General features: G+C 32.5%; 2 protein-coding genes and 1 pseudogene across 3 annotated transcripts; 1 reads left to right on the top strand and 2 right to left on the bottom strand.

Moving 5' to 3' along the window:
* Positions 1-882: 882 nt before the first annotated feature.
* Positions 883-5,124, bottom strand: SSP5 (SCP1-like small phosphatase 5). Of its 2 annotated transcripts, none has more exons than XM_039030785.2 (8): positions 4,812-5,124; positions 3,590-3,804; positions 3,012-3,145; positions 2,770-2,866; positions 2,561-2,665; positions 2,185-2,460; positions 1,507-1,844; positions 883-1,398 (listed from the first exon to the last, which is right to left on the bottom strand). In XM_039030785.2, exons 2-8 carry the CDS (start codon positions 3,744-3,746, stop codon positions 1,165-1,167), a joined length of 1,341 nt encoding a protein of 446 aa, XP_038886713.1. In that variant the 5' UTR covers positions 3,747-3,804; positions 4,812-5,124; the 3' UTR covers positions 883-1,164. The 2 variants fall into 2 exon arrangements, with proteins under 2 accessions (XP_038886713.1, XP_038886714.1); XM_039030786.2 differs by having other exon boundaries at positions 4,870-5,124.
* A 4,231-nt stretch (positions 5,125-9,355) lies between these two features.
* Positions 9,356-11,955, bottom strand: LOC120075025 (mitochondrial import receptor subunit TOM20-like). The gene is made up of 6 exons (XM_039028164.2): positions 11,641-11,955; positions 11,360-11,438; positions 11,086-11,255; positions 10,948-10,995; positions 9,906-10,001; positions 9,356-9,804 (listed from the first exon to the last, which is right to left on the bottom strand). Exons 1-6 carry the CDS (start codon positions 11,737-11,739, stop codon positions 9,670-9,672), a joined length of 627 nt encoding a protein of 208 aa, XP_038884092.2. The 5' UTR covers positions 11,740-11,955; the 3' UTR covers positions 9,356-9,669.
* Positions 11,956-15,413: 3,458 nt separating this feature from the next.
* Positions 15,414-16,383, top strand: LOC150036495 (uncharacterized; annotated as a pseudogene).
* The last annotated feature ends 9,344 nt before the right edge of the window (positions 16,384-25,727 follow it).

The raw sequence follows: 25,727 nt of genomic DNA, 5'->3' as shown, positions 1-25,727 counted from the left end.
GCATCTTTTATTCTCAGACATCTATAAATCTTAAACCAAACGACCCCTGAAAGATGATAGCATAATATAGATGAAATTATCAGAAAATAGACTTTTCCAATGGTAAAACATTAATTGTCCATTGATTATACTCAATATGGTAAAAAAATCTCAATTTGACGAACAACCAAAGTAGTTGCATGATACTTTAAGAGGCCAATTGTTTTCTTGGGAATGTAGATAACCGGAATCCTAGATGTCCGAAATTATAATATTATGAATTATAGATCTCCGACATCTTTAGATTACTGTATTTATTTTGTATGATTTCTCATCAGAAATGTCTTAAATTTACCTAATGTTCCAAGAATACTCTAACGACTATATAATAATAATAATAATAAAAGAAAGGACAAAAATAAAAAATGAAGATGACTTCAACTCGAGAATTTGGCAAACCGACATTTCAGTAGGACATCCAAAACTCTCTTAGGATACCCAAGAATCTTAAGATGTCGAGGGACCAAAACAAACGTGGTAATCCAAATGTCCACTCTATAAAAATTTAGGATACTCACGAAACAAACGATATATTTTCTAAACTCATTACGGGGATTAACTTGTGCAAAAAATTAAAAGAAGTTATGAAAACTATTTTTACAGTAACCCATTATTTTCATTTTTTTAAGATCGTGCTCAGAAAAAATATATTTAAATAACTGTTTTCTTTTATACAATTTCTTGTGCCCATTAACTTATTTTCCTCCAAAACTTACACATGTTTAACTTTAAACATATATAATAACATTAAAGTTTGACCCGTCATAATTCTTTAAAATGGTTTAGGAAATGAAATAAAATTGAAATCATTGAACAAGAACATTCCCAAACAATTCAGGTATCTTGATAACAAAGAAGCCCTATAGCCAAGGGCAATTCAAATTCACCATGTGAACATTCTTCAATCCATGAATTTATAGGAATATGCATTATCTCTCACAAATCAAATACTGACACCTAATATTATGAATTCCTTTTCTTTCCTCATTAATCCAAATAACCTAAGAACCCTTTTTTTTTTCTTGGCGATTGGGGAAAAAATAAATCTAAAAATACTAAGAAGAAAGCAAATGAGTTAAATAGGGAGAATATTGTTAGTTCTTATTCCACAACCTTCACAAAATCTTAATACATATTAGAGGCTTGCCTTTCAAAGGGGTCTCTATTTGAATTCAGTGAAGGATAAACAGCAGCTGCTATTTTCTGTCTAAGGTTGAACTTTTTAGCAATAAGTGGTCTGACGTCTTCAACTCCCACCAATGTTTCCAAAAATGGAAGTAATGAAAGCAACTCTTTATCTGAGCGATCATCAAACCAGCTCTCTATTGGTATTCCATTGTCCACTTGGAACCCAAATGCCTGAAATAATACAATAAACTTAGGACACTTCTAGTTTCAGAAGGACCACAAGCCAGCTAACTATCAGGGGCGTTCTAACTTGAAAATGGTAAAGATAGTTGCAGTTACCTGTGGAGAATTATCAACGATAATAACACGTGCCAAATCACGCCCAAGAATGGATAAATCTTTGAGATAGTTTCCATCCACAAAAACACACGATTCGCGGAAAACACGATGCCGAAATATTTTCCTCTTTGGATCGAGAACATTCAAGAGCTGCTCTGCATAAATACTCTGACTAGCTGTAAATATGATAATCTCAAAACGTCGGGCAACCGCTTCCATGAAATCTCTGAGATAAGGTCGGCATCGAACATAAACTGTATGCTCCTGGAGGTTGAAATTTACAGGAAATGTAAAATCAGCATCAACACATGGCTCGAGTGTAGAATGCACCAAAGTTTCTGCAAAATGAATGTACACATGGTGGGTTATTTTAAAAGGGGGTAAATTTAAGAACATGAAAATTTAACTGGATCCACAATGTCGAATGAAAAAAGAATGTCAATTACCATCAACACAACAGAATAGGATGGGTCAATTGATCCTCAAAGTTTATTTTGAACTTCAACTACCCATCACTCATGATTGCATTGTAAAAAATAGCAAAATGCTAAACTAAGCACTTAGAATATGATGATGTAATCTTGACTGGTAAAAAAAAAACTGTGGCCGTATTTAAGAAAAATCGACACAATAACCAGCCTACATGCATCATATGATATCGGTGTCAAGACTTCTTACCATCCAAGTCCAAAACAAGAGTCGTGGGAGGACAACTCCGAGTCTGTTTTGGTAGTAGCATGGGTCGATAAGTTGGGACAACTGCTGATAAAGCAGGTAGATTCTTGATGAAGAAATAAGGATCGAAATCATCTATTTCTTCATATTCATCATCCTGCACATGAATTTCAGCTGCTATAGTATCATGGGCATGCTCATCGACACACTCCAGCTTAGAGTTCTTCATGGCAAGATATATAGCTGATACTTCAGATGATAGACTAGCATCCCCTAGATCTGCATTATGGAAACAAATTCCTTAAACCTAACAGTTCTACACAACTAAATTTCATACAATCATCAAAATCTCGTACTTGCAAAGCAAGTGTGGCCTTACTGTAATTCTTATCTTGATCACCATGAACAATATATTCTGAGTTATCTAGTTTGCTATCAGAATGGAACACTTGATCTCCACTTTGAAAGAATTTGATAAACTCAACTGGCAAGAAATTTTAAAAAATAAATTAAAATCCACGCATGTTACAGAATAATTGTAACTCCAAAGGAAAATAACATTCTCCAGGAAATAATTTCATTGTCTACCTCCATTGTGATCTTCTCCTCCAGCATGAGCAGATACATGAAATGAAGGAGAAAATATGGTTTCCGATGCCGAGTTATCAATGTCATCGTCATAAGCCTGCCAAATGAATTACAGATGTAATGCCCTACATAATAAATAGAGAACCGATCTTCCCCACCAAAACCAGATAATAAAGAACCGCCAATCTAAACTACACATCCATGTATGTTGTCCGTCTAGGCAGCATTCATGAGTAATTTACCTTGAAGCCCAAGGTAGCACCATCAGTTGCATCATGGTCCAAACAAGCACCAGATGTCTCATTGCGTAGAAAATCATATTTAATGTTTAGATCTGTTAGAACATCTTCTTCATTCTTTTTTGATGGAAAACCACCTGAAAACAAGACAAACTCTTAACAAAATTGGCACTCATAACTCTTCATATTTAAACTGAATTTTGATTAGATTTCTTTCTTCCAATGGGCTAAGGGTAGAAATTTTATAAATAAAAGCCATGGTTGTCCGAAATAAATATGATAGATCTGTTTTATGCAAACAAGTTTAAATTGGATGGCTAACTTAATTTTAATAATGTTTACATAGCAATTACTATCAGATGTGATGTGAAATAATAGACATATTCAAAAGTGATAGACAACACAAAGAAACTTCCTCCGATGTTCAAGAGCAGTCAATACTAGTCAGAAATGAAAAGTAAGAGATGCAAGCTAACTCAAACGAGACTAGATGCTCTAGACATACATAGGTTTCCACCTACTCAAGAAAAGAAAAACTTTTGTAAAAGACCTCGGTGAATAGGCAGAAATTAGTAGCTTACCAACAGTACGTTTTCTAGCAGAGGATGTTATTAATTCAGTTATATTCTTTTCTACAACTTGTAACGTTTCAGAATATTTTCTTTGAGATCGTAAGACTTTGGGACTGACAAGCTCTCGAGCAGCATTTCTCCCATGACATTTTTTCTTTGTCTGCATTTTTCAAATTGATGGGAAGAAGTTCCAATCTCAAGAAGTCACTCGATATGAGTGCCCACTTGATTTTGGGAGCAATCAATAAATTAGATAATGCATAATCATAAATAATTAGTAAAAGATTGCTGCTAGCTGTTATAACGAAATTCGGATAACTTGACCCAAACTTCCTACAAAGCAGAAGATAATTAATTCTAAACATATCACATTACTTAACAGGAATAAGAAGACTGCCACCTCATTCCATTTTAAACAAAAACAACAAAAGGTTGGAAAAAAAATAGTCCATGTTAATCAAGTATTAGCTTACCATAGAGCCCAAGCCCTATAGACCAAGCACGTGATTAACATTCAAAACATGAAAAAATATTGATATTAATCATTGCATAAAAAACCAAATTTACAAGTACAGAGCATATATTCACTAGCGAGTAGTACACACGCCATCCAGTTAAAACCTAGCAGCCCTCATCTCTGAATACATCCATCTAAAGAACAATACTTGAAAAGAGACATCTGAGTGAGTCGATTTGGAACTTATCATTGTAATTATTAGTACTAGAGATGGAAATTACCTACGTACTAAGAAATTTTCCACAGATCAAACTTAAAATCCCACCCAGATATACATCGTGTACCATGTAAGAATTAAATCACCAACCCAATTGCAGACTTGTAAATTTAAAACCGAACACTCAATACATAGGACAGATTAATTGAGAGCATGTCAGATGTAAGAGCTAAATCAAAGAAATTTAATTTCGAAACTGTTTTAGGGTTTACGACAAGAAATGTTAAATATGAAAAATTTCGGTACAATCAGCAGTAGATTATCGATTAAGATATCCCCAATATTCGAATTTAACAAATATAATCATTAAAAATGCAGCGATTACCAATGAGTATAACCACAATCCATTGTCTGAAATAAGAAAGAACGATACAGAGAGCTAGAGATCATAAAAATCAAGAAATGATACCAAAATTCCGATTTAAGAAAGCTAAAGAAAGTACACTGAAGCAACATATAATAACGCTGAAAGCCACTAAATCAAAGTTAAACAGCACCTGAGGCAAAAACTGAACCAAGAAGAAGATCAGAAAGCGGGGGAAGCAGCTTGCTTACTTTGACTGAAATCAGACCGAGGAAAAAGAAGGAGAATATTAGTTCAAAGAAGACATTGAAGGAGAGATCGAGCTGAAGCTCGAGCAATCAGAAGTAACCCTAGTCTGGTTTAAGCAGAGAGCAAAACAGAGGTTTGGATTTTGGAAGTTTGGAGGTTTTTCCCTCCAATGAAAGCGAAAAGAGAGAGGGAAAGCAGAGGGATCGAAAATTATTTTCGTTCGGACAAAAGGATGAGAAGATAAATAAGTATTTTTTATTTTTTTATTTTTGAAAATAATCTCTTTTTTAAGACTCTGGTAGCTCGTCCTTTACCTACTCGCGGTTTCCGTCAAAAGTACGATACTCGCTCTCTTTTACTGCCACGTCATGCTAAAGAAGAATTGGATCCACAACTTCATTAATGGACCTTGATTGCATTTTTTTAATAATTTTTTTCATTTTGACTTTTGTATACTTTGATAATGATAGGGACCTCTATTTTCTGAAAATTTAAGACAAGCCTAATTAAATGACTCGGTTAAATTTATAATATTTAGAGTTCGTTTTTTGGAATTATATTTATTTACTAACATGTCTTGTGTTGTGTATGTGGCTTAAATATTAATTTATGACTTTATGTAGTTTTTGGGTGTGGAGGCATTTTGGAATAAAGAGAAAATGTTGTGGAGGTATTTGGGAAAATTGAAAAGTAGGGGGGCCTGATGGTGAAATTTTTTAATTTTGGTTGCAACTATTGCCTCGTTGGAGGAATCTTTTTTGAAATTTCAAAAATTGAGCGCCGCACGGAAACACACAGCTGCTCTGCGGTAGCTCCTCAGCCGTTCGCTCAAAACTTTTGAATTTAAGTTGCTCGACGTGGCAATGTGTATGTTTGCCACGTGTAGGGATCAGATCGTCTTTCATGTCGATATGGGCAGTTTTCGGTAGGCTGGTTGTTGGGCCAAATCATGTACATGTAATCCTTTTTTAGTTCAATGAATGTAAGAATTACAACCCAAATGAAGAAGCTACGTGAATTATGAATTATCATCCTATGCTCATATTGGAAAGTATATTTTTTATTGTTTTTAGTTTAAGAAAAAGATAGATTTTAATCCTCGATTAAGCAAGGTGTATCAAGATACATCCTAACATTTAAATCTGAAATTTGTTGTAATTGTTCGCCTTTAAACTTCAAATTATGTTGCAATTTATATCTTATAGTATGATTTCGATGGAGAAATTGCTGAAAATAACCGGTTATATTACAAATTTCACTCTTAGAATAATTTAGAATTAAGCCCGCTTGATGAAACTCTCATAAATAGTCCTCTACGATGGAGATTATTAATGAGGATTTGATAAAACTATAGAAATCGTTTATGAGTTTTATCGTACTATAAGAACTACATCCTAACTTTTAAAATCATATAGATTAAACTATAATTCTCTCTAAACTACGGTGGTCAATTTTGTAATTAATCAACAACAATATTCTCACGTGTGTGTATATACGTATAAAAACAATTGGTGAATTAGTTGCATTTGAATAAAGGGTAAAAATGGTAAAAGTTATATATGCTTAGGGATCGTTTGAATTGAGGTTTTAGAGATGTTTGGGAATAAATAATGTCTAAGAATAAAAATGATTGGAAATAAGATACATAATGTATGGCAATCAGATGTTTGGGAATAAAAATGATTATGTATGATAATAGGAATATGATGTCTAAAAATGTGATACTTTTTATGCAATTATAGAATATAAAATTAATTAAAAAATAATAATTTCAATAATTAATTTTTGTTTGTTAATTTATTTTTATTCCATTAAGTTATTAAATCAATTTTAAGCCATTAAAATTTACCTAAATTTACCCACCCATCCTCCAGTAAATCAATTAAATTTTGTATATTACACATTTATATTATTCAAATTTTATTTAAAAAAATATTGGTAATTAATTAACTTATATATATATATATATATATATATATATATATTGATATAAACTAATTGATTTTAAATCATAAAATAATATTTTTAATATTTAAAAAATAACTACGAATATAGATTAAAACTAGAAGTATAAATGTACAAGATTTTTTAATTGAAAGAAAACTTATTTTATTATTAGTTAATTAATTAATATTCGTTAAAGATTAATTGATAATTTTAATAAATAATTTATGATGTTAATATGTATTACCAGTACAAAGGGAGCAAATATAAATATGGTTATTCACATATATATATATATATATATAAGATTATGGTTTTTCATATTAATTCATAATAATGAAATAAATTATTATATTAACATCATTATTAATAAAAATTAATTATATATATCAACTATAAACTTAATTTATACATACTTATAAAAAATAAATAAATCAACCAATATCAACAATGAAGAAAAACAAATAAAATGAAAAGATAAAAAGTAAGAGAGAGAACAATCATTAGAAATAGAGAAAACTATCTATTTTGGAAGTTATGAAAAACTTCAATTGATGAAAATATAAAAATATTAAATGTCTTGGAATAAAATATTATCATTCACAAGTTAAAAACTTGTATCAAACACGATGATAGAAAATTTTCATGAACCAAACGAGCCATTAGGATTTAAATGGATGAAATTAAGAGTTGGGACAGTCTCAGGTAGACAGTTTCTATGGGGCGTAAGCCTCCCAAAAGGTAACGGAGGCGGTGTCGAAAAATAATACTTATTATTGTTTAAGGTGAATTTTGATCTCTCTCCCATAGATTTATCATCCATTTGTATTTGTTCTATGAATAAATAAATTCAATAGAAAATGGTCATAATTCAACTTTATGATCTAGTGCTTGAAATCATAGATGACAAGTAAGAGCAGGAAAATATTAAGGGAAAAAAATAACTTTCACTCCTAAACTGCAATATTAATCTTGAACTTATAAAAGCAATGCAATTTTACCCCCTTGTGAGTTTTTGTTAGAAAATGAAGTTTTAAAAAGATGATTGTATGTGTTTAACGTGTGTAGGATTTCAATGAAAAACGACCTCAAAGCTTTATTTATTTATTTATGTTATTTTATTTATTGAAATTTGTGAGTGGTGACAAGGTTGTTCGAACTTCCATTTATGTAAAAATTAGGAAGTTTACAGAAAATTTCCCGTAGTTTTTAAAATTAAAATTAGTCGGTGAATTTGAAGAATTGATAGGGTAAAAATTAACACACTACCGAGGTTGGAATATACATGAATACTTTTCAAATGTCATCTGTGTAATTAAAGAAAAGAAAGTCTTCCATTCACATAAAAAAAATGCATGTATTTGAAACACTGAAAGTATTCTTATATTTGTGTGAATTCCTATTTTTGTTGGATTGGATTAGATCGTGAGTTGAATAAAAAGAAATTTGGGTTGACCCAACCCAAATTTTACATATACACATGTATATATATTCTGTTTGTTTAAATTATGATTACTTTGTGTTGATGAATTGTGAATTTTTAATATTTTTTCTTTTAAAATTGTTATGATATTTGACTTTTAGCTAAAGTTTACAATAAATATCATAAATATCTGGAATTTAACGTTTAAGTTTTATGAGATTTTAATTAGAAAAAATAAATTACAATCTGACAACCCAACTCGAATTTTAAGGGTTGGGTTGGAAACTTTACTAGGGTCTTTTAGATTGTCAATCCAACCAACTCTGAATTTTCGAATTGGTCCAAAAAATATCCTCAACCTAACCCATGTACACTCTTAATTTCTTCTATGGAAACATAATCCAAATAATCCTAGTCTTTAACAGAAATATATATATATATATATATATATATATTATTAAAAAAATGAATATGAAAATTCATTTCTAAATTTGATATTTTAAATCAATTTTCAATGCTAACAATTATTCCTAAACTCCATTGGTTATAGTATTCCTCTATCAACAAAGTCGAAAATGAGCCAACTTAAATATAGTTTCGAAAATTCAAATCTCCACCCCTTCACATATCATTTTATTTAGCCGGTCATGAAAAGTCTATACTAAAATGTAACACACATAATAATAATAACAATCCAATCAATAAGTTTTATTCAGACACAAGAAAGTATTATTCTTTCTTAAATCATCGTTAACACTGAAAACTGATTTGATACACCAAAAATTATAATGAAATTCCCAGAAAATTAAAAAAAAAAAATAACAATAACACTATTTTTCTTTATTCTTTGGGATAAAGATGCTCCTAAGATTGGATAGATTTAAATTTTACATTATAAATTTAGCTGAATACAAGCGTTCATGATCATATACAAATTCCATGCTCCGCAAGGGTTAGTTTCAGTATCTATTTCTTCTAACATCAACTTTAGACTAAAACCAATTGAATCTAGCCATCAAAATGCAAATAAAAGTTTTAAAGCTACAGAAACGGGGAAACATTCTCCCAGTTGGATTTCTTCATATAGTCAGGCAGGAATACCGGAAAGCAAAAGGCTAAAATTGAACGAACCGACATAGTAATATTACTCAACCAACTACAAGTTCAAATATTTTCTATCTTTAATAAAAAAAACTGCTATGCTAAAGCATATTTGAGTTTTACTTAACAAAAATGATCTCAAAGCTAACCTAGCACAATAGATATGAGAAGCACTTGTGAGTTAAAAAATACCAGTAGGGAGGCAGGATTCTAGATTCTTCATCACAATGTAATGATTCTTTTTCATTGTATCCTTTTGGACACTGCCATGAGGGGCATTCCAGCAAATAGACTTTTCAGAAGAGCAGATTTGCAGGTCCAGAATCTAAAAGTCTCACCTCGAAGGAGGAGGTGGAATGTTGGATTTTGTCATTCCAACCCATGCAACAATTCCAACAGCAAGGATGATCCATCCGAATATGTCATACTTTAGATCGCTGCTCTTCTTCTTCTTGGAACTCTGGTTATTCTGAATTGTACCACAACAAATAAAACAACAAACAACCCTCGTTAGCAGGAGGAACATATGCTTTACCAAAAGGAGAGGGAAAAAGCTACATGATTAGTAACCTTTGGGTTTGAAGCAGCAGTAGCTCCCCCACCTGAAGGCCCTGCACTCTGTTGACCGATACCATGCTTGTGGATCTCTGAATGAAACTCGGGTGCCTAAAGACAACATAACATCAGATACCTACAATGGTCATACTTTCAATTTATACATCCCCGTGAAAATGCCAATAACTAATTCACTAAAACATATAATAAGAAACGGCAACTCCGCAATCCTGGGTGGGTGTAAATATCCACGTCTCATTCCCAGTCCCTATCCCCATTCAACATCATTTTAGAAGCCAAGCCAAAAGACAAAAATTAAGGATTCAACAGTTTCTTCCAATACTAGTCAAAGTTTATTCAAATAGTAACCCATATCTAACCAACCAGACTACCCAAAATATAGCAACAAGAGCATTGACCCTAAAAGCTTTCTAGCCTTCTTTGCAAAGACAGTGAGCAGAAGCATTTGAAGAAGGAACAATCGAATCTTGAGAGAAAAATACAAATTTCGACTAAACATAATTACATGCCCACTGATCTATTGAAATATAATATATATAATTATATTTCACATTTACAATAACAATCATTTTCAGAAAAGTAAGATAACCCTATGATGATTGAAGACATCTTTTCGACCATGTTAAAATCCATTAACTATGCCAGGGAAATTTCCATAGACTCTGGGAATAGTGACATGCAAATGTAGGTGGAAGAAGGAAGAGGATTCTACCACATAAGCACAATCTACCTTGCTTTAATGGAAGCCATCCTCAATCCAACCTTGACTCTATTATGCATGTGGCAACAAACCCCAAAGCCTAAAGCAATCAAAACTAACAGTAAGAATCAGAATACTTGCTCAAAGAAATGGACTCCATAGTTACAAATACCACACTGTCCTAGAGTCCCAACTACCACACCTATCAAGTACGGAGAAACCAAAAGGTGTTGCACAGTACATTGTATCTTTGAAATAACTCACTTCCAAGCAGTTTATACAAGTGCACTTCAATGTAAACTGAGAATCAATGACAGGATTATATTATATCCTCACCTTTGCATTGACTTCAAGGGACTTGCGATATAGTTCATTACTAGGATCCTGAGGGGAAAAAATCCCAACTATTTAGAATTAATTAAAGTTTAATGGTTCCAAAAATCAAGCGAGTTCAATTAAATCCTCACATATCACCTCATCTAGGGCATTCTGGAAACACTCGTGTGCTTTATCAAAATAGATCTTGGCCTCATCCCCGTCGGGAGTAAGAAAAGCATGTGAAGTGTGAGCATTCCCAAGACACCAAAGAGCATCATGCTTCGCGGGATTAATAGCCAAAGCCTCCTCCAGCTTCACAACAGCTTCTGCAAGACCAGATTCAGTTTGTTCTCATTAGTATACGTTAGTTCATCATGGAACATTAGAGCCGATGCAGATTTTTACACATTTAAAAGGTCAATGAACGTACCTTTGATCATATTTTTCGAATCGGAAACACTCTGAAATTGAGATAACTCTAGCAACGCCCCTCCCCACTTGGTCAAATTCTGAAAAATGCATGGACAGAATGATATGACGACAATATACTATTTTCAACAGCTTAAATTGAAAGATGATATCAATCCACCCCCTTCCCCGTCGTAAACACAACAGAAACTGATGACGAGTTCTCAACGGTGAGTAAAATCAGATAAAGATAGAATAAGAAACATGAAACGAGATAATAGGAAGGAAGGAAGGAAGAAATACATCAGCATCAAGCGGGTTGGAGGCGTAGTTAGCTTCGGCGGTTTTTCGAGCGTGCTCAAAGAGAAGAAGGCGATCAAAATCATCCTGAGAAAACTCCATGGTTGACAAATGGATAAATGAAAGAGAAAGGGGGATTCCGGCGAGAACCTAGGAAGTCAGATTTGAGCTCCGATGAGGCAATCAGGGAGCTTCTCTCTGATTAACTTGGCTATGGCGATTGGAACGACTACACAACCAGTAGGGTTCCGTGCCACAGAGCTTTGCTTTGGGCCAAATTTCGTCTAAACTCTAAACAGGCCCATTTCGATAATTTTGGAAAATTAACTAGTTTTTATTTTTATTTTTATTTTTTAGTACGGGAAATAAATAAATTTTTATTAAACGTACAAAATACTCCTCAATTTATCGTTTTCATTGGTTTAAAAAATATCCATATATTTTACATTTTACGATATTACTCATTAGGGTAGATGAACATGTCATTGCCATATTTTTCAAGTTCTAGCTTTTGTGCAATGTTTTAAAGCTTGAGGATAATATTGTAGTTTTTAAAAGAATAAAGTTATTTTGTTAACACAGATTACAAAGTTTAAGATTTTTTATTTTTTTTTTAATTTTTTTTTTACAATTTGGCTAAAAATTTGTGATTAGCTTACCAATTTATTCCTTTTAACTTTTAAAATTGTGGATTTAGTCCTTAAAATTTAATGTTTTTAAAATTTATCAATATATTATAGATAAATTTGAAATTTTACCGTTCAATTAGAAATGTAGTTTAAATTTATATATAATATTAATCCATTTTTATATTTTTTTAGTGTGATGAATTTCTTAGAAATTAAAATTTCACATATATAAATTCTAAAATTTAGAGACGTATAAGACAACACCAACTCATAGCTCAAATAGACTGATTAATTGAAAATAATAATAATAATTATTATTATACACTTGATAGTTAGTAACACGTGACCATTTCGTGAATTATGGGGTTATATTCTATTCATTGGTTTTTTTTTAAATGCCACAACAAAATATTTTCTAAAAAAAATCATTATTATTTAAACATTTTTAATAAAAAAAATTTGATTAAAATATACTAAAAATTATTTTTGAATGATTGTTAAGCATTTTAATTTCTTTCAAAATGACTTATTTTTTAAATTAAACACTTGAAAATATATTCTAAATACACCCTAAATATTATATGATATTAACAATTTTTTTTTCAATTTTAAGACAATGATATTTATGTATTTTAAAAGCATATTTGTTTCCTTAAAAGACAATTACGAGCATAGCTCATTACATTTACAAACCTAAGATACTGCCCTTTATGCATAAATATGGTCTTTTGTGAATATGTGTGTGGTTGAACTAAAAGAATAATATATTTCAAACTTTAAAATTGGAAAAATATCCGTTTACCTTCAAATTGACAAGCTGTGTAAATTTTAACACTACGCTTCTAATGTCATCGAGTTATCAATTTTAATCATACGCTTTTATTTTATCCTCAAATTTGATCAAGTTCGTTGATTTACAATATAGGCCGAGTTTTCATTTCAATCATCACTAGAAAGGTTTCCAAAATCATGTGTGCTTTATGATAGGTTGTTGTGTTGTTTTTTAAACTATAAGAAACATTAGATCATATGGTTGTTTCGTGTTTTTTGATATGCTTCCATATACTACATCTAGTAGAAGCGTAATCGGTGGCTGCATGGAGGTTGACCGAGGTCGGTGTCTGCTCTGATTCACCTTATGATCTCTACGGTTCGTGCTCGTGTTGCTTCTTGGCTGGTTATGTTAGACATATTTAAATAATAATACGTTTAATTAAAGTATGGGCTATGTATATGACATTGGTTTATTTTATTAGATTGGGCCCTATTATGTGATCTAATTAATTAAGACCCTAAATTCCTAATTGAGTATGGACTTAATGGGTAGAAGCTCATTCCGTTAGTTTAATGGGAACCCTAATTGAACTAGAGACCTTAGGACTATGGTCCCCGAGATACCAAAACAATAAGCACTCAGTCTTTCTTGAATCCCAGAGAGATCCCACTAAGGGCATAGTCATCCATCATCATCTCGAAACTATCATCAATTTTTCAATGGAATCCGGTATGTTATTCTTGACAATTTGACATGAATGGTCATAGGGTTTATCTATTCAATATAGATATAAAGAATTTATGCTAAGTGGTATCAGAGCATGAATTTCATGTTTGATTGTTAGTTTATGCATTTTCCATTGGCATTGTTGATTAAATTTTGGTTTCGGTAAAGAATTTAAAGATTTTTTTTTTAAAAAAAAATAGTCGGCTTACTATAGCAGCGTTGTAAACTCATCGACGGTAGGATGGAAATCTCGGCGGTCATTTTTTTTCTTTGGCAATATGTGTTCTTGCAACCCGTATTCTTGTCTGTGGTATTTGGCATACCCATCACCGATTATGAATGATGTGCTAGTGGTGGATTAAAGTGATTTTTTTTTTTTTGTTGATTATTTTGATTGATCATGGTTTCCTAAAGGTTTTTTTTTTTCTTAGTTCTATTATTGTCAAAAATTAAGGATGTTCAGTTCAACATTCTTGACAAAAGTCCACCAATGTGATGAAATCCACTGGAAAAAAGTTAAAGACCGATGGAAGGAGTTAGGTCTTTAGTTGTTGCAAGTTTTACCCATCAAGACTTTCGGTTAATGACTGACTGGAGTTGCCGTTGGGCAAAGGTATCGGTCAATTACCCATTAAAGTCTTGCCGGCGGTTCTTGGTTTTAATTATTAGTTTTTTTTTCTTCTTTAATTATTAATGGATGACTTTATGAGTTTGGTTTTAAATTTGATTAATAATGGAAAAGTTAATGTTGTCGTTTTTTTCTTTTTTTTTTAACTGAAAAGTTATGTTAATACTTAATTGATAAATATGAGTTTCAAAAAAAAAATGTGATTCATGATTTTGGACACTGGTATTTTTTTTTTAAGGTTGAAAAAAAAAACTAATTGAATTTAGTGAATTTATTTTTAATAGTTTGATAATATTGGATTTGTCAACTATTTAGATTAATTGCTGATTGAACTTTTTGCCCGCGTTTCTAAGTTTTATTGATTAATAACTTGGTGAAATTCTTGAAAAGGGTTTTTAGTTCTTAATTGATAAGTTTGTGAATTAAAATCTACAATTTGATTGTTTTTGTGATATTTACATGTTTGTGTTACTTTAATTGTATTATGTGTATGCAATTATTAAGTGAATTTTGTAAAAGACTATTTGGTGTTCTTCCTCCTTTATTTTTTGTACAATAATATTATTATATTATTTATCTTATATTTTAGATTGAATCGGTCAAAAATAATATGTTACCAAAGTAGCCTCTATTATCTAGGTCGTTTTAATTATGAAATAAGATGTGCATATTCATGAATTTATGTGGATAATTATCGGCCCAAAAGAAGATAATTATTTGGCCAAATTGTGGGTATGCATGTGGTAATGAGTATATGGCAATTATAAGGATTGCTCATGTGAAAAGTAGTCGGTCCAAAGAAAGTTTTTTTTTTTACAGAGTTAATTGTCAGGTATTTGATTACTACGTTGAGAGTACCATCTACAGTTGGTGTTTTTTGCCCAAAGGCTGGACATCAATGTTGTACTAGGTATCTTGTTAAAGGGGCCCACCACATATGTGAAATTATTTTGTTATATTTTAACTATGAGCATATGTTCTGTTATTTATTGTTTCGGTTGGTCTTACTCAAATATCTGGAAATATAAGTTCAATCCATAAGTTGAATGGATTGAACTTCAAGATTTGGAAAGAAAACTTAGAGATACTTCTTGGGTGTATGGATTTGGACCTTGCATTAAGGACCGATAAACATACTTCTACTAAGGAACAACCAAATACGACTAATATAGAGAAGTGGGAACGGTAAAATCGTATGTGTCTGATGATCATTAGGCACTCCATTCCGGAGTCTTTTCGGAGCTCTATCACGAAAAGTGAAAATGCCAATAAGTTCCTTGCTCGAATTGAGAAATATTTTGCTAAAAATGAGAAATGGGAAGCAAGTAGTCTTTTGACTTCTTTAACTTCTATGAGGTATAAGGACAATGGAAACATAAAGGAGTACATTATGGAAATGTCCAATCTCGCAGGTAAATTAAAGGCACTTGATATCGAGATAAATGAAAATTTACTCGTGCATCTGTTACTTATCTCTCTTCCTACACAATTCACTCAGTTTAAGATAAGCTATAATATTTAGAAGGATAAATTGAGCATTAATGAGCTTATCTCACAATGTGTGCAAGAAGAATATAGGATTAAGAGAGAAATGACAGAAAGTGCTCATTTGGCAATAGGCTCTCGTGATAAGAAGATTGTGGATACTGCAGAAAAGATATCTCAACAGAATAAAAACAAGAAACAAGCTACTGAAAATCCTTGTTTTTTCTGCAAAAAGAGAAGTCACTTCAAGAAAGTTTGTCCCAAGTACGCCAAGTGGCGTGTAAAGAAGGGTAAACTTCTTACTTTGATTTGTTTTGAAGTTAATTTAGCTTTTGTACCTACAGATACTTGGTGGGTAGATTCTGGTGCTACTACTCACATAAGTATATCAATGCAGTGTTGCTTATGGAGCCGACTGCCGAGTTATACTGAAAGATTCATCTATGTGGGCGATGGCAAAGAAATTACAGTTGAAGTTATTGGAAATTTTAGATTACTTTTAAAAACTGGTTGTTATTTAGATCTGAATGAGACTTTTGTTGTACTGTCATTTAGACGGAATTTAGTTTCTATTTCCAGTTTGAACAAATTTGGTTTTTCTTGTTCTTTTGGAAATAATAAAGCTAGTCTTTTTCAAGATTCTAAGCTTATTGGTACCGGTTCTTTAATTGATAATCTATATATGTTTGATTCTTTTGCTTCATTTAACAAGATCTTGTTATCCAATTCATGTGGTACAAAACGTAAATTAAATGAGAATTATGCTATGTTGTGGCACAAACATTTAGGTCACATCTCTAAACAGAGAATTTAGAGACTTGTGTCAGATAGAATTCTTGATTCCCTTGATTTAAGTAACTTCAACGTTTGTGTGGAATGTATTAAGGGAAAACAGACAACATGAGAAAATTAGGTGTCAACAGATGCTCAGACGTCTTAAAACTAATACATACAGACATTTGTGGTCCATTCCCTACGGCCTCTTGTAATAGACAACGCTATTTTATTACGTTTATAAACGACTATTCAAGATATGGGTACCTATATTTAATTCATGAGAAATCTCAATCCTTGAACGTTTTCAAGTCTTTCAAAGCTGAAGTTGAACTTCAACTTGGAAAAAAAATTAAGGTTGTCAAATCTGATCGTGGTGGTGAATATTACGGTAGATATGATGGATCAGGTGAACAACGTCCAGGGCCCTCTGCCAAATACCTAGTAAAATGTGGAATCGTCCCGCAATACACTATGCCGGGCAAACCCAACATGAATGGTGTAACAGAAATGGGAAATAGAACACTTAAAGATATGGTGAGAAGTATGATTAGTCATTCTTCTCTACCAGAATCCATTTGGGGTGAGGCACTAAAGACTGCAACATATATATATCCTTAATAGGGTACATAGTAAAGCAATAGCCAAAACCCCTTATGAGTTGTGGACAGGAAAAAAGCCTAGTATTAGACATCTTCACATATAGGGTTGTCCAGTTAAGGTTAGGCCTTATGGGCCTAATGAAAGAAAATTGGACTCGAGAACTATTAGCTGCTATTTTGTTGGGTATTCTAAGCACTCTCTGGGTTTCAAGTTTTATGATCCCACTTCTAGATCATTGTTTGAGATAGGAAATGCTAGATTCCTTGAGGATGTTGAGTTTGGGGGGAAGATAACATAAAGAAAGTTGTCTTTGAAGAGGAATTGGTTTCTTTTCCTCGTGTGATTATAAATGATGTTCAGGCTCCAATTCTTGAGTTCATTATTGAACCAATTATAGAACAAGATAACATTGAAGTCCCCATTGTTGAACCTGAAGTTCAAACTCAACAACCTTAAGAAGTGCCACTAAGAAGATCAACTAGAGAGAGAAGAAGTGCAATTCCATATGATTATATTGTGTTTCTTCAAGAACATCAGGATGATGTGGACGTAATAGAAGATGACTCAATCAACTTCCAACAAGCTTTACGAAGTTCTAACTCTCAAAAGTGGATAAGTGTTATGGAAGAGGAAATAAAATCCATGAAAGACAATGATGTTTGGGAACTTGTCGAACTGCCATCAAGAGTGAAACCCATAGATTGTAAATGGATATTTAAAACCAAAAGGGATTCACATGGCAATATCGAAAGATATAAGGCTCGTCTTGTTGCAAAGGGTTTTACTCAAAATGAAGGCATTGATTACAAAGAGACTTTCTCTCCGGTTTCATCGAAAGACTCTTTTAGGGTAATCATGGCACTAGTAGCTCACTTTGATTTAGAGCTACACCAGATAGATGTAAAAACTGTGTTTCTCAATGGAAACATTGATGAGACGATTTATATGGTGCAACAAGAAAATTTTGTGTATGATAATTCAAAGTCTATGGTGTGCAGATTAAAGAAATCCATCTACGATCTCAAGCAAGCCTTTTGTCAATGGTATCACAAATTCCATGAAGTGATAACCTCATTTGGTTTTAAGGTGAACATTGTGGAAGATTGTGTATATCACAAGTTCAGTGGGAGTAAATCAATCTTTCTGGTGTTATATGTTGATGACATACTCAGAGCTAGTAATGATGTAGGTTTATTGCATGACACTAAGAGATTTCTCAAAAGAAATTTTGAGATGAAGGATCTTGGTGATGCTTCTTTTGTATTAGGAATTGAAATACTGCAAGATCGTTCTCAAGATATTTTGAGATTGTCAAAAAAGAACTACATTGAAAAGATCTTAAGTAGATTTGGCATGAAAGACTGTACGCCGGGAGATACCCCGATCGTTAAAGGTGATAAATTTCATTTAGGTCAATGCCCCAAGACCACACTCGAGACTAAGGAGATGCAGAAGGTTCCCTATGCATCGACCATTGGAAGTCTAATGTATGCTCAAGTATATACGTGTTAGGCAGATATTTGAGTAACCCAGGGATGGATCATTGGAAAGCAGCCAAACGGTTTATGAGGTATTTACAAATAACAAAATATTATATGCTCACCTATCCGATATCAGAAGTTTTGGAGATCATTGGGTATTCTGATTCTGATTATGTTGGATGTCAAGACACTTTTCGATCCAATTCAAGCTATATCTTCATGTTGGCTGGAGGAGTTGTATCTTGGAAAAGTGTTAAACAAACACTTATGGCTTCTTTTACCATGGATGCGGAGTTTATAACATATTATGAGGCATCCAATCATGGAATATGGTTGCGAAATTTGTCATTGGGCTGCAGATAGTGGTTGGCATATAAAGGCCACTAACATTATTTGTGACAATAAGTCGGATGTGATGTATTCCAACAACAACAGAAGCAATACGAAGTCAAAACATGTAGACGTGAAGTTTCTGGTTGTTAAAGAAAGAGTTCATAATGGTCAAATTTCGATAGAACACATAGGAACAAACTTTATGGTAGTAGATCCATTGACTAGTAGTTTACCACTTAAAGTTTTTCATGAGCATGTTGCTCACATGGGTGTTAGTCACTTTTCTAATTCCATGGTTTAGTGGGAGTTTGTTATTGAGGATGTTCTTTGACCTTATTTTGTTTATTTTCTATATAGAATAAAGTTGATGGTTTATGTTTTATTATCTGAACTTGTTTATCATGCAAGCAGTTTAACATAAAGTTTTTTTTTTTAGAATGATCTCATTAAAGAATTTGGACCAGTTGGAAACAGACATGATCCATATCACTTTGCAAGTAGTTTATATGCTATCCATCCATACTTGATCTATGTCATTGAATCTATTTGAATTGGTGATCAAGGAAGGTTTAGTTACAAGGGTAGTGACGAAAGCCACCTTGATTCCATGCTAATACAGGAGATGGACCAGATTGAACTAAAGGAGAATTCTATTATTGAAATAACCTGTTTATGCGCACTTAAGGTTTATGTGATTTAATTATATTAGGTACATAGACGTAGCTCAAGTGGGAGATTGTTAGACATATTTAAATAATAATATGTTTAATTAAAGTATGGGCTATGTGCGTGGATTAATAATTTATCACATTAGATTATTTTATTAGATTGGGCCCTATTATGTGATCTAATTAATTAAGGCCCTATATTCCTAATTGAGTATGAACTTAATGGGTAGAAGCTCATTCCTAGTTAATTAGGGTTTAATAGGGACCCTAATTGAACTAGTATATAAAGAGACCTTAGGGCTATGGTCCACAAGATACCAAAACAATAAGCACCCAGTCTTTCTTGAATCCCATCTACAGAGAGATCCCATTAAGGGCATTCAGAGTTTTGGTTGAGGAAGACCATAGTCATCTATCATCATTTTGAAGCTATCATCAATTTTGCAATGGAATCCGGTACGTTATTCTTGACAATTTGACATGAATGATCCTAGGATTTTATCTATTCAATATAGATATAAAGAATTCATGCTAACAGGTTAATATTCTTGGTCTTATTTAGGTGTTTACAGATGTTTTTTTCTTTTTGAACTTTTTGTGGTTCTTTGTTTTGTTGTTGTCCCTTGTTTATGGGGTTTTGGGTTCTTTTCTCTGGCTTTCTCCATGGGGGTTTGCGAGTTTGCATTTTTATGTTGGTTTTATTCTGGTCTTCTCTTGTTGGCTTTGTTGCATTTTCTTTGTTTGTGCTTTGTTGCTTTGATGCCTTGATCCCGGGCTATGGGATCCCCTTTTTGTCGTATAATAATATCACCTATTCTAAAAAAAAAAAAAAATAGATCAGGTGACTACCATCATGAAACAAACAAATTCAATTATTATAAGTAGTACCACGCATAAATAAATAGACTACTGTGTTGTTTCCTCATCTTTGGAATTGTTATTGACGACTACAAATATTAGGAAGATTTAGGCGACAACGCCCCATGGCGGTTTCGCTGAATTCGGCCATGAGAAGTTTAAGTTGGGCTAAAATGAGTATGTAACTAAAAAAAATGGTAGTGATGGACAGAGTGACACATGTGAATACAAAGAACTAGTCATAATTAGCTTTGCCAACCTCGCCGATGGTCTTAGAATGATGGATTGTTGGGGTTGGTGTTTTAAATCTCGTGGTTCTTGTAGTTTGTAAATTTTATATATGAATTATTTATTTAACAAGTTATGGTGTTATTTTATTCAACATTTATATTGCATTAACTCAATCCAATAAACTAAGATCGAAGGTTCCAATAAACTAAGATCGAAGGTTATCTCGTGTAACTTAGACAGGTATGTGGTTGACATACATGTAGGTCGTATTTAAGTAATAATCTAAATGGTCTGTAGTATATGAACAAAGTTAGATTAGATGTGACTATGGGGTAAAATGGTACTTTGACCAAACTGTAGTTACCAGCAGTCGACTTATTGTCGATTAGGTATATCCATTGATACATAAATACATCTATAGTGCAAATGGTATATTTTGTGGGTCTCCACTGGGGTGATATGCAATTAGTGGATGTTGATTAATTCAATTAAATAGTTTAATTAATTATTCTCGTATCATTTGAGTTTCTAAATTGTAAGTTCGTAAGGTCACAATGCTAGTTCATTAAGGGAAAAATAAGAATCGGCTAATTTTGGATTAATTTGAATTGTGCAAATTAAACAAGAGAATTAATTGCATATAATGCTGTTCGACAAGAATTATATAAAATTTAATTCGTTGAATCCAAACTTTGTATCTGTATTGATTTGTAATATGTAAAGGTACAATCTCTAATATATATACTTTTGATTATTTATCTCAAACGTTACAGTAAGTTCAAGTCTTCCAAATCTTCTTACAAATTTAGTTATGAAGTCTCCAGGAGCTTGGAGCCTTAGTCTTTTAAGTCTTCAGTCTTCATATATTTAGTGTTTGGGAGCTTTAATCTTCAAAACTTGAGAGTTTAAGAGCTTTAGTCTTTCAAGCTTTGGAGTTTTAGTCCTTTGAAGCCTGAAAATTTGGGAGCTTTGGACTTTGGAATTCAAGAACTTGGGAGCTTCAGACTTCAACTTTGCAGAACTTCATATTTAGAGCCTTCGATCTTTAGAGCCCCCCCCCCCCCCCCAAAAAAAAAAAAGTAAAAATGAAAGGTAGGGCTCTTATTTATAAAGCTTCCATAGGTCTTGAGTGGGCTTGGGCCTAGTTGGTGTATGGGTTTGACCCTTGGGCCAAATTAATTTAGTTTTGGGCCTAAGTGGCTTTTGGGCCAAATTGCCTTTTTTTGGGTTCAATTGAACCCGAACCCAAAATTAATATTTAATTTGACTTAATTAATTCGATCCAAGGGCCAATATGAAAATACATAACATTACCAGGATTGGTCAACTTTCTTCCTTCAAATCCATTTTTGGGACACATGTTGACTTTTAATTAACCCAAAAAATGATCATTTGTAATTTCATCGTCAATTTTGAGAAGTCACATGACAATTTGTGATTGGTCAAAATTTTTCATTCAACAAATGTCCCTTTTTAAAATTTATGCACGCAATGTAGTAGATGAATTTAAGAAATATCGTGTGATTGAGGGGATAATTTCTATTTCGTTGATTAAAATATGAATTTGGTTATAGTTTGATTTTATATTTTGTTTGACATAGTTTATGTCAAGTAAATAAAAGATGAATTTTAATCAAAATATTGACTTTCTTATTTGGAGCGAACTTTTAAAGTAGAAAATTTATGTTCCACTTAAAATTTGAATAGAATTTTGAGTATTAATCAAATTCCACCCATCTTTAAATTAGGAAGGAAAATGTAGACTCTAATAGAATTCGGAGATGAAATTGGAATAATATTGGAATTGAGTGTTAGAAAATTTAGAGTAAGCCTAGAATAGCAACGTGATTGGATTTGGATTATATGAAGGTGGAGTAAAATGAAGAATTCCAACTAAATGGTCGTCGTAAATATTGGCTTGAAATGAAAAATTGAATGGAGAAATTGAAATCTGAATTCAATATATGCTGAGATTCTATCGTGAGAACTTGTCAACCCTCCGAATCTTGAATAACTGATCAGCTTTATTTGAATTTGATGTTTTACCTATAAATTGGGGTTAACCAAAGAATACACTACATATTCCTTTACTCCTTTCAACAAGCTTTTGAATTCTTTTATCTCTTTTCTCTTACTTTTTTAATTTTTTAATTTTTTTTTAATTATTTTTTTAGGACTCGAAACTTGCTTTTTATGAATGCTATATGCTCATAATAGTATTGGCTTGTTCTTAAAAAGTTTTACCTATTAATAATATGCTCATAATTTAAGAGTTTTAAGGATGACTATTCTTTGGGTTTGGTGGACATTGGATTGATTAATTTTAAATGCAGGTAAATATGGATGGATGAATGCCAATTTGGTTTTATCACGACAACCACTCTGCATAGTTTTCAATGATAAGACTTTTATATGTTCCTTTTTTTTCTATTCAATTCTTCTCATGGTTGGGGAAAAAAAAGTACTAAAGGCCCTTTTTTTAAATATTACTTTTTTTTTTTTTACAGTAAACTAAAATTTACATTTCTCGTAATTTGCAAGGTTTTTTTTTAAATAATACTTTTTTCCCTAACTTTTCCTTTTCTTTTTTGTATTTATTTTAACAAAAGAGTTAGAATCTACTACCCTTATTTTCTTAGATTTTTTAACACATCACTATTTTTAATAACTTACTCATCATTTTTTTTACTTAGAGGATTTATTGATAACTCCATCCCATATTTTATTTCTTGAAGAGGAGAGTAAAAGTAAAAGAAGAACCCGACTTCCCTATCTAAATGTTAGAAGGTAGACCTATGTTTTGTTTATTAACAATGTCTTCATTGCCTGACATGCTTGCTTCCTTGCAATGAGATCGTCACCAAAGTTGCTCACAACCGATTTAACATTAGATACAACCCCTATGTGAGTGATTGTGTGGCCAGCTCCGCAAAAAACGATCTGACTTCTGCTAAACACATCCTTTGTGTGGGTGACTATGTAACCTATAGGGGTGGTCGCCAGCTCCGGCAACAACGATCTGACTCCTGTTAGCTATTAAACATAGTCCCTATGTGGGTGACTGTGTAGCCTACAGAGGTGGTTGCTAACTTCGCCAACAATGATCTAACTTCTGCTAGACACAACCTCTATATGGTGACTGTGTATATGCGGTTGACTGTGTAACCTGCAGGGGTGTCACCTTGGATCACAAACAAAAAAAATCAACAAATCAACATGGACACCACCACGAAAAAACCAAGTCTGTAATGATTTTGGAAGATGGAGATTTTTCTAAGAGATGAGAACTTTTTTCTTACCAATCATTCTTGAGAGTGCTTGAGACTACAAACTCTCTGCATACTTTTTGGGAAGATGATAAATCATCCATAACCAACTTATCATATAATATATATTATATCTAATATATATGTGTATATATAACCTATAACTTATATCGTTTCAAATATAAAATAACCTATAGTTTGAAATTCTTTCATTGACCTATTGTATTTAATATAAATCAATTTTATAGTAAAATTTAATTATATGGTTCCAGTTCATATAACTTAAAGGAACTCTTATTCAAGAGTACCTACGAGCGGAAGTGGATCTTTCCAATTCATTGTGACAAAATTACTGCATATACATTCAAAACATACTAATATGCATTCATAATGCTAAAGAGATCAAGAGATCATACCAGATGAAGATTTCTTCTTTACAACAAGTCTAAAACCCAACCGTCTACCTCGAACAATCACCATTCGGACAGAAGGAAACGAAGATGAAACCACCATTCAGAGCCCTCAATATTCTTGGAGTGAGAATCCAAAGTGTGAGCTTTGTTCGAATTTGGTAGAGGGAAGGAGGAAGAGAGATCGTACACAACAATTAAGCAAGTGGGAGATGAGGTCGTCTATCGCATAGACAAGATGCTTGATCATTTAGGTGAAGTATACGATCATGTAGGAAAAAGTAAGCGATTGTCTAAACAATCGTGTAGGAAAAGGTAAGCGATCGTATAAACGATCGTGTAGGAAAAGGGTGAGTGGTCGTCCAAACGATCGCATAGGAAAAACTAAGCAATAGTCTATATGATCGTTTAGTAAATATTGGAAGCTAAACGATCGCTTAAGAAGAGGTCAACGATCGTTTAGTTAATAACGCACAAAGGTGTAATCGGTAAGCGATCACTTAGCAATATCGTATATGTAAGCGATCGTGCAGTCACTATCGTATAGGCACTGGTTTTCTAAACGATGACACTCTCTTTAACACAATGTCTGCACATCTGACTCCTGCACACCGTCAGCTATTTATAATGCACTCATCCGTTATTTAGAACAGAAAAGATGCTGTCCCATTTCCTTTATAACCGTCCAATGAATGTGACCTTATCATATTCATAACATATAAATTAATATCATATATTAATTATAATATTTTCCTCTACTAGATATAAATCATATTTATATCCAATTTCCTCCAAATCTTACGTTAAGTTAATTATATCATATTTAATTAACTTGTTCAATTATATCATATATAATTGAACTCCCTCTTGTCAATTTGAACATTTCAAATTGACCCAAAAATGGATTTTCAACTTGTATCCAAGCTACCAAGGGGACCTTATGAACCTATGGCTCGAAGCTCCAACGGTGCGTGAATAACTAACTAAACTCTTTAGTCACGATATCTACCATCCGTTAACTACCAGGCATTCCACTAAAGACCGACAATTGAACTCTTCTTGCCATAGATATGTTTCTATGTCTATTGGATATAACCAATCATCAATACAATAACCCTTCACAAATGCTCGTAATTACAACAGGCCAATTTATCATTTTGCCCCTGTAATTACATATTCCTCCTTAAGTACCACTGATCCCTCTAATGAAAAATACAACATAG

This window comes from Benincasa hispida, chromosome 4 (genome assembly GCF_027475165.1).
Source record: "Benincasa hispida cultivar pf3 chromosome 4, pf3_genome.v1.1, whole genome shotgun sequence".
NCBI lineage: Eukaryota > Viridiplantae > Streptophyta > Magnoliopsida > Cucurbitales > Cucurbitaceae > Benincasa > Benincasa hispida.
This window is presented reverse-complemented; position numbering and strand designations above follow the sequence as displayed.